Here is an 18,156-nt window from a genome sequence, read left to right on the forward strand (position 1 = left end):
GGTCTCATCTATACTACACAATGCCATGGCTCCTCTCGTAAAATGAGCGAAAAAAGATGAAACGGGAGGAAAAAAAATATATAAAATGTGCGAGTGCAGACCTGAAACAAGGCGCACGGCATTAAAAAAAGCATCAGAACACTCTCATTTACTTTGATTGTAGTGAGATGTTTTCAAGCCGAGCGATAAAAAGAGAAGCCAAATTATGAGTGTGTGTGTGTGTGTGTGTGTGTGTGTGTGTGTGTGTGTGTGTGTGTGTGTGTGTGTGTGTGTGTGTGTGTGTGTGTGTGTGTGTGTGTGTGTGTGTGTGTAAGTGAGAGAGAGATAATTACTGAAGCCAAGTTTTTCATACAGGTGTAATTATCTTGGCATCTTGGATCCTGCAGCTGTATAGGGGACTAAGAGCTCAAAGCAAGGAGAAATAATGCATGAAATAAACCCAGAGAAAAAGCACTTTAGGAGTTGGTGTTCAGTATTCAGCATGTTGTTGTTGTTTTGAAAGCTGTTTTCTGAGCTCCAGCCAAGCACATCAAGAGATTTGGTTTTCGCTCGACATGAATTTCAGTACACTCCACCGTCTATTTAATTGCAGTCTGGTCTAACTTACAGGAATAAATGGTTATTGAATATATATAATTGTCCAGATTCAGCAACACCTTCTCCTCATTGCTGCACGTCGCCACAGAAACAGAGGACAAAGTTTGCTCATTTTCTCTAGGAGGTACAGTAGCTGATATTTTTGGGCATAATGAAGGCACTGCCATTTAAACCTTTGAACATTATTAACAAAAACTTGCAGGAAAAAACTATCTGAGATATAGCATATGATAGCATTTACATTTCTGTAAATTCATCAATTAATAGCTTCCTGTACATATTTTGACCACATTTAAAGAACCATCTATTTTTTACCTTTTAATGTAGGTACACACTCTGCAATGTACTTATTCATATGTGATTATATTATTTAGATAATTTAGAACAGTGGTTCCCAACCTGGGGTCCGCGCCCCCCTAAGGGGGGCGCCAGAGTTCACAGGGGGGGCGCGGGAGAGGATAAGTATTGAGGTAGAAAAAGGCATAAAAATGGTCCACTATTATAAAGGGCTTTGCAATTAATCGAAAATCCGATTTAGATTTCGGTTTCAAACGATTATAAAAAGCATTAATCGAGATAAATGATTATTGCATCACATTTCGCCACAGTTGTACACGTGTTGCTCTTAAAAGCGCGAAAGAGCTTATGTGTGTGTGCAGCACGATCACGCATTCAGAAGCATGCGGCAGGTCAGCATTCATTCTCATTCGCACACTGAGACGAGCAGAGGAGCGCAGACATCTAAAGTCATCTTAACGTGAACGCTTTAATGGTCAAATAGGTGTCAAAACGCGGTGTTTAGTGATTATTTATATTAACCCTCATTTGTATAATAAACAAACGAGTTGAGGATCAAAAGACGTGAAAGAGAAACCATTAAAGATACAGCGCGCTATAATCCTTCTGCCGCCTGTTTTTATCATTATTAAACAAACATAACGAGAAAGCCCTCGCTGCTCTTGACTGAAGGTCTGCTGTAGCTAAAGTGTTTTTCTTACAGTGAAGATACTTAAAGCACAGTTTGTTTCATATTTTTATTCTATTGTATTTATTTCTCTTTCCATTGCAGGGTGGAAAATAACTGTATGTATACACTTGAAGTCAGAATTATTAGCCCTCTTGAATATTAGCAAACCTTTTCCTGCCCAATTTCTGTTTCATGGAAAGAAAATTTAATAACTTATTTCTGAACATAATAGTTTTGATATCTCATTTCTAATTACTGATTTCTTTTTGTCTTTGCTATAATGACAGCACATAATATTTTACTAGATATTTTTCAAAATACAAGCATTCAGATTAAAGTGCAGTTCAAAGGCTTAATTAGAGTAATAAGGCAAGTCATTATAACGCTAGTTTATTCTGCAGACAATCAAAAATAAATATTGCTTAAGGGGGCTAATAATATTGACCTTAAATTGGTTTCAAAATATTTAAACCTGTCTTTATTCTAGCTAAAATAAAACAAATAGAAGAAAAAATATTATAGGAAATACTGTTAAAATTCCTTGCTCTGTTAAACATAATTTGGGAAATATTTATAAAAAAAAAAATCTCAGGAGCGCTAATAATTTTGACCTTAACTGGCAATGGTTTTGAATAATCGTGATTACAATTATGACCAAAATAATCGGGATTATGATTTTTCCCAAAATCGAGCAGCCCAAAAAAATTAAAAAAAATCTAAACACATGCTTAAAATTCCAACATAATAGTGAAAATAATTAAAATAAATAACTTTAAATAATTATTTAAATTTTGCTCACTCGCGCAATCTGCTTGTCAACGTATCGTAAAGGCAAAATCAAAACAAAAATGGCAGACAAACGTAAATGCAGTGATTCTTCAGAGGCGAAGAAAAAGATTAGACAGTATGACAAAGCCTACCTAAATTTTGGTTTTATTGAAGGCCAAGACAAGTTAAAACTGATTAATTAATAATTTCTATACATATTACTATATATTAATATTACACAAACACACACACACACACACACACACATATATATATATATATATATATATATATATATATATATATATATATATATATATATATATATATATATATATATATATACACACACAGTACATATGTGTGTGCGTGCGTGCGTGCGTGTGTATTTATATGGTGGGGGGGCTCCAATGTTTGTATATGTTTATTGGGGGGGCCCCAAAGAAAAAGGTTGGGAACCACTGATTTAGAACATATTAGATTTATTTTTAGATCACATTATTAAGATTTATTCAAAACTTCAGAGCAAATAATCAATTAAATAAAACACTTATTTTTAATAACATAAAAAAAATATTGACTTTATTACTATCTTTATAAATTACTATACACACACACACACACACATATATAAAGTAGTGTTGTCGCCTCACAGCAAGAAGGTCGCTAGTTCGAGCCTCGGTTGGGTCAGTTGGCGTTTCTGTGTGGCTTCAACTTACTTCAACTGTGATTGTGTGTGTGTATATATATATATTAGGGTTGTAACAATATACCGGTATGACGGTCTACCACGATTTGAACGTGCACGATTATCATACCATGAACAATTGCATATCAACGGTTTTAACCCTTAAAGACCGAGACAGCCGCCCGCGGCTAAAAATAAGTATTGCTCTTAAATGTTTAATAACTTTTGATCCGCTGATCCGATTCATACAATTCAAAGATTGGCATAAAGAAGAGAATCTCAGCTTTCCAGTATCACATAACATTCGCGGACTTTGAGAGGCTCCGGAATCAGTGCGGTTACGTCATCAACATTTGACAACGCTGATTTGACAAAGAAACGCTCGTCACTGTGTCTCCGGACAAATCAGACATGATACATTGATGCATTGTCCCTCCTCCATGCCCAGATTGGTTCAAACTCGCTATATCACAACCAATAAGCATAGGTTTCACTTTTGTTTGTGGACCAAGCTTTTTGAACAACACGGAATGAGAGATAGGCATACATTTATGCGCGGCTAAATAAAACGCAAAAAAAAAAAGTTTTGCATGAAATAATTCTCATACTAAGTACTTTTGCATGCACAGCAGCACAGAAACATGACAAAACAGTGACACAGCAAAGACGAACTGCTGCTCTTGCTGTTTTCAAAAGACGCAAATGAAGATGCAGCTGTTTGTCTGCACTGCAGACAACCATATCCAAATCCATATCCACAGACAACCATATCCATGCTGGCACATAAAACCTAAGGATGTTCCATATTGAATCTAGTTTCGTTATGTAACTATTTATAGTACAGTAAATATTTATATCTATTTTTTACTGAGGATTTGCACCATGTTTATTTGGACTTTATTTGGACTTTGACACATTATTTATTATTTTCTTATTTTTATTTGTTCATTGTAAGTGGTGTTGTTTATAGTAACTAAAAATATATTATTTGGAAAAAGTCAAATTTGCTTCACTGTTCTATTATTTTGTAACATTTGTAACATACCGTATACCGCGAAACCGTCAAACCGTGGTATTGTTTTAGACTATTATCATACCGTGAAAAATTCATACCGTTACAACCCTAATATATATATATATATATATATACACACACACACACACACACACACACACACACACACACACACACACACACACACACACACGGTTCTTGAATCTGATTGGCAGATCGCTGTGCAATATTCCCATAATAACAGCACTCTTGCAGCTTCTTCATCCTCCTGTGTTACTCCACCCACATAGAGTGACAGCAAATTAATAAACTCACTAAAATTTGACAAATATTGCAGCTGTTGGACAACAATGTACTTTTGAGGCTTTTTACGTGAGAATGAAGTTGTTTAGATTGTAACTGTGCAGTTTATTTATAAATATTTTAAATATTTATAATCTTGGGATTTTAAGCACATCTGAAGCCATCAGCCTGTCATACTGAGCAGAGCAAATATGGTTGATGTTCCGCCACAAGATGGCAACAGAGACAGCATAATAAGTCCTTGGGATAGAAAAGCTCAGTGTAATTTTAAACTACAACTGATCAAAACATAAAACAGGTATGCGACAAGTCTCTTTTATATTTTGTAGTGCTGTATTTATACCATAACCATCTGGTAGTGTTTGCTTTGCTTTAGCTGCTTTGAGGTTATTTATTGGGATCTCCCGATCACAACAAAGAGATACTGGAAAATCTCTGTAGAAGGATGGCATTTCATGCCGTCCAGCCATTTAATCTTAAAATGTGAGCAAAATCAGCTGTTTTGTCATCACTTTAGACATCATGCTAGAGCATTATTCAAACACTAGCTCTAAAGTGACGTGTGTAAAGTAGCAACGGTTTCTGCTGTTCTGACATGAGCTGTCAATGTCAATGAATGGTGGAAGAATTTAGTTCCTCGTACAAATGGGTTTGAGACTTTCTGTGTTTGATTTTCTTTGTTATATACATGATTATGCCGTCAGAGTGTTGTATAAACGCAATATCTCACTCGTAGCAGTGCGTTATGACTGTATATCGTCACTGGTGGGACATTAAGGCACTCGGCCTGCGGCCTTCAAATTAACATACATAATGTGTTTTTTTTTTTGTTTATTTTGCACAGGTCAGTATATTTTATACATGTACTTGTTGATAATTAAAAAAAAAAAAGTCATATAGCGAAATAAAATATATAATGTAAACTTTTTTTGTACTGCTGCTCTCTTCATCCCTGTAATGGCATGTAATATTGTGCTCAAATCAATTATGTCAAAATTATTACTGTAAACCATGTATTTTCTGGCACCACAAAATAAACTATAGAGCATAATTTGAAACAATATACTTCTTATTATTTTTACACAACATATTTTATTATATTGCACAGCCCTATATGACATATTTTGATATAAGCTTTTAAATATTACAATAATAAATCATTATGAGGGAGTAGTCTAATATTGTACTGTCGTTTCTGATTCGAATAAGTCATTTACAGCATTTCATTGGATTATAAAAGAGTTTTTTTTGCTTCAGATGCAACATGGTTTATGGTTTAAAGCTCTCAAAAATCCAAGCACTTTTTGAGATCCCAGTGGAGAAAAATAAAAATAAAAACTGGAGGCTAACACTTAATGTCTCACATTCAGAATCTCCCTGGGTGGATCTTTTTGCAAACAGAATCAGTGTGTTCTCAGCAGCCGACACGTCTGTGTGTTTACGCTCGGTAGTAAAACCAAATGGACAAAAACACGAGTAAAACACTGAAGCGGACACCTTCTTCTCAGTTGTTACCTAGCAACAGAGGAAAATAGCTACGACTAGTACTTCTTGTGCTCCTCAAACACATGACGCAAATAATATGATGTGACAAAAAGAAAATGGAAGCAGAGTTGAGGTAAAATTAAGATGCAGAAAGAAGCGAGAGATTTAAATAGCAAAACAAAGATGGACTCTCAAATCAGCTCCACCTAAAGTGTGTGTGTGTGTGTGTGTGTGTGTGTACCCAAGTTATTGTGCAAGTTTATTTTCCCAAGCACATTATACCAATACCAAACCACATTAGCCTGTTCTGACAACATCTCTTGTCCAATGGATACAGTACGCCTTAATTTAGCAGTTTCTATTAAATACTGTGACTTTTCAGTGCAATTTGCATTTAGTTTTTGTTCCATTTCACCTGTAAAAGGAAACCTGCTTAACAAATATGAACTAAAAATAATGCATCTTTCTCTTCCAGTCCAAGTGTAAAAATTCTATTTTACTTATTAAAGGCATGGTTTACCCGAAGATCAAAATGTACTCACTATTTACTCACCCCTGTGCGGTTTCTACACTCAAACATTACTTATGCTTGTTGTTCAAGCTACTTATTTACTATGAGTTGAACCAACACAACTGTTAGGTTTTGTTTGGGACATCTTAATTGTGTTATGTTCAATCCATAACTGTTTTGTAAAAACGAGTAAGTTAATCTAATGGATTTGTGTTGGGACAACATGTAGGAATTGTGTGGAAATTAGTATTTTTTACAGTGTAATTTGTGTTGGGACAACATGAAGGAATTAAGTTAACTTATTATTTTTCTACATTTTTTTATGTTACAGCCTTATTCCAAAATAGATTCAAATAATTTATTTCCTCAAACTTCGACACACAATACCCCATAATGGCAATGTGGAAAAAAGAGTTTTTGAATTTGTTGCAAATTTATTAAAAATAAAAAACCTGAAAAATCACATGTACAGAAGTATTCACAGCTTCACAGCTTTTGCTGTGAAGCTCTTAATTGAGCTCAGGTACATTCTGTTTCCACTGATCATTCTTGAAATGTTTCAGCAGCTTAATTTGAATTCACCTGTGGTCAATTCAGTTGATTGGACATGATCTGAAGAGGCATACACCTGTCTATATATAAGGTCTCAGGGTTGACAGTGCATGGCAAAGCACAAACCAAGCATGAAGACAAAGGAATTGTCTGTAGACCTCCGAGACAGGATTGTCACGAGGCACAAGACTGGGGATGGTTACAGAACAATTTCTGCTGCTCTGAAAGTTTCAATGAACACAGTGCCCTCCATCATCCATAAGTGGAAGATGTTTGGAACCACCAGGACTCTTCCTAGAGCTGGCCGGCCATCTAAGCTGAGTGATCGGGGGAGAAGGGCCTTAGTCAGGTAGGTGATCAATAACCAGATGATCACTCAGTCTGAGCTCCAGCGTTCTTCTGTGGAGAGAGGAGAACCTTACAGAAGGACAACCATCTGTGCAGCAATCCACCAATCAGGCCTGTATGGTAGAGTGGCCAGACGGTAGCAACTCCCCGCCTGTAATTTTCCAAAAGGCATCTGAAGAACTTTCACACTATAAGAAACAAAATTCTCTGGTCTGATGAGACTAAAATTAAACTTTATGGACTGAATGCCAGGTGTTATGTTTGGAGAAAACCAGGCACCGCTCATCACCAGGCTAATACCATCCCTACAGTGAAGCATGGTGGTGGCCGCATCATGCTGTGGGGATGTTTTTCAGCAGCAGGAGCTGGAAGACTAGTCAGGATATAGGGAAAGATGAATACAGCAATGTACAGAGACAACCTGATAGAAATCTGCTTCATAGTGCTCTTGACCTCAGACTGAGGTGATGGTTTATCTTCCAGCAGGGCAATGACTCAAAGCACACCGCCAAAATATCAATGGAGCGGCTTCACAACAACTCGGTGAATGTCCTTGAGTGGCCCAGCCAGAGCGCAGACCTAAATCCTACTGAACATCTCTGGAGAGATCTGAAAATGACTGTACACCGTTGCTTCCCATCCAACCTGATAGAGCTTGTGAGGTACTGCAAAGAGGAATGGGCAAAAATTCCCAAAAACAGGTGTGCCAAGCTTGTGGCATCATATTCAAAAAGACTTGAGGCTGTAATTACTGCCAAAGGCGCATCAAAAAAGTATTGAGCAAAGGCTGTGAATATTTTATTTTTAATAAATTTGCAACAAATCAAAAAATCTTGTTTCACTTTTTTTATTATGAGGGTATTATGTGTAGAATTTTGAGGGAATAAATGTATTTAATCCATTTTGGAATAAAAAGTGAAGCGCTACGAATACTTTACGGATGCACTGTAGATTCTGTTGAAGATATTTAGAAGAAAACTAGAAATCGGTAACCGTTGAGATAAAAAAAGAAAAAGAAATACTATGGATATTTAAAAAATCTGTTAATAAGCAGTTATTAAACTATTATGTTTAGAAATGTTGAAAAAAAATATTTCCGTTAAACAGAAATTGGGGGGAAAAATATATATAATTCTGTCTTGAACTGTAAGAGTAACACTGTACAATCACCCTGTAAATGCCTCATTAACTTATCAACTTCACAAACTCCATTAACTTTAACCATCATTCTTTTTCCAGTCCTGCACCCTTACCAATCTCATCCTGGATCTCCTCTGCAACATACGGCACCTTGTAGAGCAGAGACAGGCTCTGGTTCATCCTCTCCTCGATCACCCTCAGATGCGTCATCACCTAATAAACCCAAACGCATGCTGTTAATACAGAGCACTTGCACAAGGTGGCTTCATCCTGCAAGACAGAACAGGTCTGTGATTGTGTTAAAGGGCATGTAAGCGGTGGATGGATTACCGTAAATCACAATAGCACTAAAGCTTTGCGGTAATCTGAATGCATAATGGCGAGGAGATGAAGCTGACTGTGGCTTGTAAAAATGTGTTTGAGCAACCACGCCTGTTCCTTTTGTTGTCATCAAATGTGTGTGCAATGCTCAAAAACCAGCAACAGATGGCAATGACGGGCCTATGCAAATCTGAGGGCGAAAAAAAGCTCTAAAATGTCCTCATAGACCCTCCAGGCGTCCGTCTGGACCTCAGAAAGTTCCTGCACGCTGTATTTAGCCGTCGCACTGTTGGTTTAGGAAGTAACACGGTTTATGTTGGACTGCCAGTCATACCTGGACTCAAAGTCAATTGAGAGAACCAAAACAGATTGGACTGCAGTTTTTACAAACGGAGGGTTATATAAAGCACAGCCCAGAGGCTAAAGACTTTTAGAAAACCTACAATAGCTGATGATTAAAACAAAAAAACTTACCATAACATTTGTGAACCTAAAAATCATACCGTTCAATGGGATGTCAAGTTTCAAAAATATTAGTTATAAAAAAATGCAAGTTAAACAATAAAATAAAATATTACTTCCATCTTAAATATTCTTAAACATGTCCCAACCATACAGGTAAATGGATAGTAGCTAGGAAACTATGAAGTGTTTTGCAATAAGTATGTGTCTTGTTCCTCCCTGCACAATATGTGAGGTATTTTCTGAGCATTTTGGACTTCTGTATCTTCTGTTAGAGCTGTGAACCTATACTGGTCTCACGGTTCGGTTACGATTAGTATTCAATTCAATTTAATTCAGCTTTATTTGTATAGCGCTTTTACAATGTAGATTGTGTCAAAGCAGCTTCACATAAATGGTCATAGTAACTGGAACAGTGTAGTTCAGTTTTTTAGTGTTTAAGTTCAGTTCAGTTTAGCTCAGTTCAGTGTGATTTAACCATTACTGAGAGTTCAAACACTGAAGAGCAAATTCATCGATGCGTAGCTCTACCAATCCTGAACCAGACTCAGTTGGGCACGACCATTTTAATTTCTCCGCTGGCCAAAAGTCTTGTGCAGAGCTTCAGACGCCGTGGTGGAGGCTGGAAGAAGGCCTCAGCGAAGCCATCGTATGCCATCGATTCGGTTCAATTCCATATCTCGGTGCATCATGGTGCTTTCCATACACAGTTTTATATTTTCTTCACAGCAGAATTCTTGTATTATAATGTATGAATATATTTATATACTATTTGCAATGCAATTGTGTCATTTAATACAAACAGTCAGATATATAAACTGTACCTTTAAACAACTCAAGCATTGATAGCAATTACTATAAACAAATATAAATATCCAGCTCGCTTTCTTATCCTTGCCAACCAAGTTCTCTTACACCCCTTTGATTGTTCATACCCTCAACAAAAACGGCTCTTGCGCGCTGTGCAAATAAAATTTTATTTTACTGTATTTAATTAAATTTTATTTGAATTTTTAATTAAATTTTATTTTCATTGTTTTTTATTTTATTTTATTTTATTTTACTATTTAATTTTATTTTATTTTATCTGGCTGTAATTAATTTTATTTAATTTATTTTATATGACTACTTAAATTAATTTACTTTTATTTAACTGTATTTAATTTAATTTCATAGTATTTTATTTCATTTTATTTTTCATTTTATTTTATTTTTTATTTCTCTTTATTTTAGTTCATTGTATTTTATTTTTTTGAATTGTATTTTATTTCATTTTATTTGACTGTATTTTATTTTATTTCATTTTTTTAACTTTATTTCCTTGTATTTTATATCAATTCATTTATGTATTTTTGTTGTGCAAGTTAAAATTGGGAAAATCAATTAAAAATGGTTTAAGGTGTTAAATATCAACGATACCATTTAATGATACAAAACTAAACTCAAATGATGTATCTATTATTATTAAAAGTAAGGCCTGAGCTCACAAGAACTAGCAATGAACTATATTCATATATAAATGAATCATATTTATAAATTAACATTAACAGAATCATTATATACACTAACAAACACATTTCTCATTGTTAGTTGATCAACTGATGAAACCTGCTTGTAAAATGATCCTAAAAAAAAACTCTTGAATCTATAGCCCCACAACTCGAAACCAGGAAGTTTGCCTCTAATTAACTCTGAAGTAAACAGGAACTGCCATCAGTGCGTAAACAGAAATGGTTGCAAATGTAGATTTGGTTTCCCATGATTCTCTGTTCTAAGCACACCTCTGGGGCTTTGCCACGTCCCGGCTCCCATGGCAAACATCAAAAATAAGGACAGGGTCATGCCACTAAAATCCAATCAAATCACAAAGTGTGATGTTACACAAGAGCTGTACAATGATACTCTTTCACATGACATTGAAATAAAAGAATCCAGTGTGAAAGTCTTAGGCCACCTCCAGAATTGGTGGCCTAAAATTCATTAAACACGGAGTCTGTATGCAGCCACAAACCAAAATATAGGGGAAATATTTACACAATTTTAAAAAAAGAACACAATATTTAGAAAAAAACTACTTCTTTATGTAAAAGTTGGTGTATAATGTGATTTCCCTTGGCAACAATAACCGCCTTAATAAACCATGAATTTTTTATATAACCCCTCCTGTAATATTTAGCCTCATTCAGCACTTCCCAGAGTTCTTACTTAGATTTAGGCTATTGAATCTTTCGTTTTAGATTCATATGATTCCATACAGCCTCTATAATGTTTAGGTCTGGATTCTGGGCAGGCCATTTCATGACTGTCAGTGTTTCATCTGAAATAGCTGTGTGTTCAGGATCTTTAGTTTACTTTTCAGTATTCACAATTCAAACAATACTGCCATTGGAAAAAATGCAGCTGCAAAGCAGGACAGAGTCCGTACCTGTGTTTTTGGTTTGTATTCTAATATAGAGAACGAAAAATAATTATATACATTTGAAGTAAGAATTATTAGCCCTCCTGAACAATTTTTATCCCAAATTTGTGTTTAATGGAAAGACATTTTTTCTAAATATAATGGGCTCTATTTTAGCGATCTAGGCGCAAAGCGCATGGCACAAAAGCATTAAGGGCATGTCCAATTGTTTTTTTTTTTTAACAAGACAATACATCAAAGTATACAATAAAACATAGGACATTTCTTATTTTTCCACTATCCTCTAAAAATAAAATAAATTAAATAAATGAATTATAAACAAGCATATCCTCTGAAAGAAAAAAATTATTCATTAATACTAAATGAAAAATTAAATAAAAATTGAAAGGAATTCTTTAAAAAAAGATAATAATAATAAATGAGCAACTTTACGATAATTTTTGCTATTTTAAGGATGAAAAAATAAACTCTGCACTGCGGCACATGGTCTAACTGGGTGTTGCTTATTCTTAAGGTTAAGAGTTATGGGTGTGTTTTAAGAATAAACCAATCAGAGTCTCATCTCCTATTCCCTTGAAGAGTCAGTTGCATCACGTCAGCTTGGCTTGCTAAGCAGGAAAATAACAGGCTTGTTGAAGTGCTTGTTAAACTGCAGAAGCAGGAGACCCATTGACAGAGCTTAAACCCTCTCCTCTTTCAATGAAGTCGCCGGTGTGTAAGCATTTTGGATTTCCAGTGAGTTATGTTGACAACGTTCGAGTTGTCGACAAAAAAAACACAGTTTTGCAAGCTCTGCTATGTACGTATTATGTACGGTTCGTCCGATAGACAACACCAGCATCGCGATCCTCCGCCCGCCCCCGTTGCAAATCCGCTCGCCAAAAGTACACACTCAGGCCCTGTTTACACTGTCTTTGTTTTTAAATGGCATTTTAGAACGACAACGATTTGACATCCACAGTGGCGTGTAGCATTTCTGAGCAGCGCCTCCTTCCTGTCTACCTCTGAAAATGCACATCACGAGACCACACAGACACAGACGCATATGCAGCCATGCGCTCGAGACAGCGGGTCCAGGCAGTCAGAGGACTGCTTCAATCTTTCACTCACTTGTACTTAGTCATTTTAGCGAACACCTCAGATACTGTTGGCTGGTTCCTGTTGGTTGTGCGTCTTTTTTACCGACGCCATTATAACGACACAGATCACTGCCTATTCACGAGTCCCGCAGAAAAAGTGATTGACAGGTGGTAATTATGTGTGTTTCTTGCCTTTATTCATTTACTGTATGATTTGTTTATGGGTAAAACAAAGACCATGCAGGTCAGTTAGTTTAAAAGGTAGGCTACAAATAATTAATTGGTCATTAATTAATTAATTATTCATAATCGAAAATCGAATCGAACCTTTAGAATCGAAAATGTAGTCGAATAGAGGATTTGGAGGATCGTGACACCCTTAAATACAAATGCTCTAAAACTCTGTGAGAAAGGACGGAAGTATGTGATTTATTACGAAAGGGAAGCAGATACTGACTTGGGACTTCATCTGGGCAGCCTTCTCTGGGTCCACAGCCAGGACGTGCTGGTAGTGGCGGATAGTGTGCTGACGATCCTTATTCTCTGCACGCACGTATCTCTTCAGGGCCTGCAGGATACGATGAGGCTGCAGAGACAGAGAGAGAGCAGATGAAATGACAATAAAGCAGAGAAAATATCAGGTCAGGTGGTCATCTTATGAGCTGGCTGATCCGTAAATCAAAGAGCCCAAAGATCTGCTGCATAGAGAAGGATTAGTAGCGATGCTGACTCTGGTTCTCTTCGCGCAAGTCATTTCAGAGGATTAAACTTTACATAGGTGCCTGATTCATATTAATATCTAAAGTAACTGAAGCCGCCCCCCTCCTGTTATAAGGTTTCAGCCGGGTAATGGAGGACAGGTAATCCGCCAAGTCGCAGAGGGGAAACACCACCATCGCCCATCTGAGACTTAAGGAATGGAAGTGTAATGTGGTAATTATGAGATGAGAACAATCCTTCAAGCAAGCGCTTGTCTGCTGAACTTCTGCTCAGAGTGTGCATTTCTCACATGAGCGCACATGATCCACACTCATTTATATAGTGTCAATGTGGAGCACTTAATCCAGATTTTAACATCCATCTCGAGTGAATGGATCACATGTGGTCAGTATAAATGCAATGCCACCTACACCTGGTATTAACAGGCATTACTAGGTAATGTGTCTCTTGCAAGCAACTATGACTGGATTTCAAAAGATAGTGCATGACATGACAAATCTGTTAAATGCATTTGGATATAGAGCCAGATCAGTCTCAGAAATCTAAAACTTACATTTACAAAATCTAAATTGTGAATTTAAAGCTGAATTTGTAAATACATCACACAATTTGTGAATTGACAAGTAAAAATCATAAATAATTTCACTAAATGAATTGAATTTGTGTATTTTTAAATTGTGTTTGGAACTTACGAATTGAATTTGTATATATATGAATCTTGTTTTGAATTTACAATTGGATTTGTGAGTTTATGAATCATGTTTTATAAATCGTGTTTTGAATTTATGAAAGAGATTAGTGTATTTTTGAATTGCGTTTTGAATTTACGAATTGGATGTGTATTTACGAATTATATTTTGAATTGACGAATTGAATTTGTGCGTTTATGAATTGTGTTTTGAACTTATGAATTGGATGTGTATTTACGAATAGTGTTTTGAATTGACGAATTGGATTTGTGTATTTCTGAATTGCGTTTTGAATTTACAAATTGGATTTGTGTATTTACGAATAGTGTTTTGAATATACAAGTTGCATTTGAGTATATCGTGTTTTGAATTTACAAAATAGATTTGTGTATTTTTTAAACTTACAAAGTGAATTTTGTAAATGTAAATTGTGTTGTGGATGTATTATATTTTGTAAATGTATTATTTTTGAGACTGATCTGGCTCTATATTAAGAGGACGATGAATTAAGTTATTTTTCTGTTATTAATTGACGTTATATATGCCATGGTGATCCAACTATCCTGATATCAAGACAAAAGTGGCTAAGTATAATCTTGTATTAATATTTTCCTTTTAGAATACATGTATTTAAATATATATATATATATATATATGTATATATATATATATATATATATATATATATATATATATATATATATATATATATATATATATATATACACACAATACATTGAAAAAGCTACAGTAAGTCATGCAATAAACAATTATAAAAACAGGATAGCTGCAGACACTTTGTGACTGTGTGTCAAAGTCAAGAAGTCTCTTAAGAATTCTTAAGAAAAAAAGTTAATTGAGTTCAGGTTTTATGTCATTTGGGGACAATTTTATGACACATTTTATGAAAATACAATAATATTTCATGAAAAATATTTTAAACCCTTTTAAAAAACTCTTTGTGGCATTTATTATGAATATATTAGCCTTAAGGTTATTTATAGGCTAGTTTAGACCATATATGCATTTAAATCAAACATGTCAAACTCAGCTCCTGGAGGGTCTAGGCTCTGCACAGTTTAGTTCCAACCCTAACTAAACACACCTGATCAAAGTAAATGAGTCTATCAGTCGTGTTTGAAACCTACAGGTAAGTGTGTTGAAGCAGGATTGCAACTAAATTAAAGGCTATGGCCCTCCAGCAACTGGGTTTGACACCCCTGATTTAAAGGAACACTCCAATTTTTTGTAAATAGGTTCATTTGACAACTCCCCTAGAGATAAACAGTTAAGTCATGCCATTATTAAATCCATTTAGCCAATCTTTGGGTCCGGCAGGAGTACTTTTAGCTTAGCTTAGCTTAGCATAGATAATTGAATCCAATTAGACCATTAGCATCTTACTTAAAAAATATTTTAAATAAATTTGACCTTTTTCTATTTAAAGCTCGACTCTTCTGTAGTTACATTGTGTACTAAGAATTAGAGAAAAAGAAAAGTTGCTATTTTCTAGGTGGATATACCTAGGAACTATACTTTCATTCTAGCGTAATAATCAAACAACTTTGCTGCTGTAACATATTAATAACATTGCAGAGCAAATTTATAGCAGATTTAAACTGACCTCAAATACATTTTCATACTGACCAGATGTAAACAGCCCCTTAATGACCCTAATTCACTACCAAAAATAACTTTATAATCTCAGCTGTAACTAGGCTGGCATTATGTCACTGAGTGTGATCTTACTCGTGGTGGGTCAGCCTGCAGAGCGGCCAGGTAGTTCTCCAGGGCGAGGCGGCGGCGGTCGTTCAGCATGGCCTCCACCCGGGCGAGATGAGTCTCCACCAGCTGCTGCTTCTCACTGGCTGCCTCCTCCTCCAGAGACTCCACCATGGCCTGGAAGTGCTGCAGAGACAATAATAAAACCCCCATAAATAAACAGATACTTCCTGAACGAGATGTCCTCTGGCGTGGATGAGGATGTTTACCTGGATCAATGTCTGTCTCTCAGCTTTGGGTAGGTTTCTGGCCTGGCTCTCGGCCTCCTCCCATTCCTTCCTCACCTGGAGAGAGAAACACATATAAGGTCATGTCCACATGTGCACGGGTGTTTTTTTAAAGGGAGTTCTCCCTGAATTCGTTTTTTAAATCTCTGTCAATGTGAAAATGCAAAAATAAACTGTGCATAATAAGTGCACGCCGAACCAACAGGTGGCGATAAGGACACTTTTATACTAAGTTCACAGTAGTAATGCTGAAATGAAGTTTTCTGAACCAGCGAAGCGCTTGACTTAACTGTATCGGAAAAAGGTTTGTTACTCGAAGCTTTCTAAATCAGAGCTCGATGAGGACCTCTTCTGGTTAAAGTGTGGGAAAGCACTGTGTTAGAATAATGTCAAATGTTCACAACTGACCAACTCATCCATGTAGTAATACAACAACAGTTGCAAATACAACACACAATTTATGAATTGACAAGTAAAATTCATCAATAATTTCGTCAAATGAATTGGATTTGTGTATCTATGAATCGTGTTTTGAATTTACGATTTGGATTTGTGTATTTTAAAATCGTGTTTGAAACTTACGAATTGAATTTGTGTGTTTATAATTTGTGTTTTGAATTTACGAATTGGATTTGTGCGTTTATGAGTTTTGTTTTGAACTTACAAATCAGATTTGTGTAATTTTGAATTGCGTTTTGAATTTAAGAATTGGATTTGTGTATTTACGAATTGTTTTGAATTTAAAATTGGATTTAAGTGTTTATGAATCGTGTTTTAAAATTATGAATCAGATTTGTGTATTTCTGAATTGCGTTTTGTATTTACAAAATGGATTTGTGTATTTTTTAATCGTGTTTTAAACGTACTAATTGAATTCGTGTACATTATGGATTGCGTTTTGAATTGATGAACTATTTGTGTATTTAAGAATTGTGTTTTAGACTTACAAAGGGAATTTTGTAAATGTGAATTGTGTTGTGGATGTATTATATTTCGTAAATGTATTATTTTTGAAACTGATCTGGCTCTTTATTAAGGGGACGATGAATTAAAAGTTATTTTTCTGGTATTAATCGACGTTAAATATGCCATGGTGATACAACTATCCTGATATCATTTATCATCAAAACTATCCTGATATTATTTAGTTTTTTAACAATTCTCTGTCCACATGAAAATGCAAAAATAAACTGATGCATGTTAAGTGCACGCCGAACCAACAGGTGGCAATAAGGACACTTTTATATTGAGTTCTCAGTAGTAATGGTGAAATGAAGTTTTCTGAACCAGCGAAGCGCTTGACTTAATTGTATCTGAAAAGGTTTTGTTACTCGAAGCTTTCTAAATCAGAGCTCGATGAGGACCTCTTCTGGTTAAAGTGTGGGAAAGCACTGTTGCAATAATGTCAAATGTTCACAACTGACCAACTCATTCATGTAGTAATACAACAACAGTTGCAAATACAACACACAATTTATGAATTGACAAGTAAAATTCATCAATAATTTACAACAACAGTAATATAAACAAATTACTCAATTACTGTAGCTTATACAAATAAGGTACGTTACATTACACCACCGATGACTAGTCCAAGGTATTCAAAAGTATTTACATTAATCGTATTTCAACTGGTCCTTCACCCACTCACTCGGGACTCCTGCATGGGAGGTGAACGCTCTACGGAGGAGGCTATGAGAGAGATGCTTTCAGGCTGCACTCGCCATGCTGGCCTCCGTTAAACACTATACTACGATATGTAGTGGTTTTCTTTATAGGTAAGATAAAAAATATGCTAATACACTTTAGAATGGTTCAAAACCTTTTTACTATAAATTATTATTCTATTTTAGTTAAATTACTGGTGTGTGAAACCGGTTTAGTGCTTTGAAACAATAGAAATGTATGTAATTGACGCCTAATCTCTCGCTATACACTTTACTAACCCATGAGGGTGTTTAAACCTTTTAATCAAAATTGGAAGCAGTGGGAAGCTTCTGACGTCACTGATCACGTGATTATGGCAAAACCAATCAAGCTTCGGTACACTGCTTCACTGCGAGATGTATCGTTTTTTGATACA

At 35.5% G+C, this 18,156-nt stretch overlaps 1 protein-coding gene across 50 annotated transcripts in view; it reads right to left on the reverse strand.

Moving 5' to 3' along the window:
- The window catches only part of aplp2 (amyloid beta precursor like protein 2), a 163,285-nt gene that overhangs the window by 24,779 nt on the left and 120,350 nt on the right, over positions 1-18,156 (reverse strand). For all 50 annotated transcript variants that reach the window (XR_015514512.1, XR_015514507.1, XR_015514506.1 and 47 more), the window contains 4 exon segments: positions 16,056-16,130; positions 15,814-15,972; positions 13,113-13,241; positions 8,488-8,587 (listed from right to left, as the gene is read on the reverse strand). Coding sequence is in view for 8 of the 50 variants with exons in the window: in XM_087292715.1 (XP_087148841.1) it covers positions 8,488-8,587; positions 13,113-13,241; positions 15,814-15,972; positions 16,056-16,130 (463 nt within the window). In the remaining 42 variants the exon portion in view is untranslated.

The sequence above is a fragment of the Danio rerio genome, chromosome 18 (assembly GCF_052040795.2).
Source record: "Danio rerio strain M-AB ecotype USA chromosome 18, GRCz13ab, whole genome shotgun sequence".
Taxonomy (NCBI): Eukaryota; Metazoa; Chordata; class Actinopteri; order Cypriniformes; family Danionidae; genus Danio; species Danio rerio.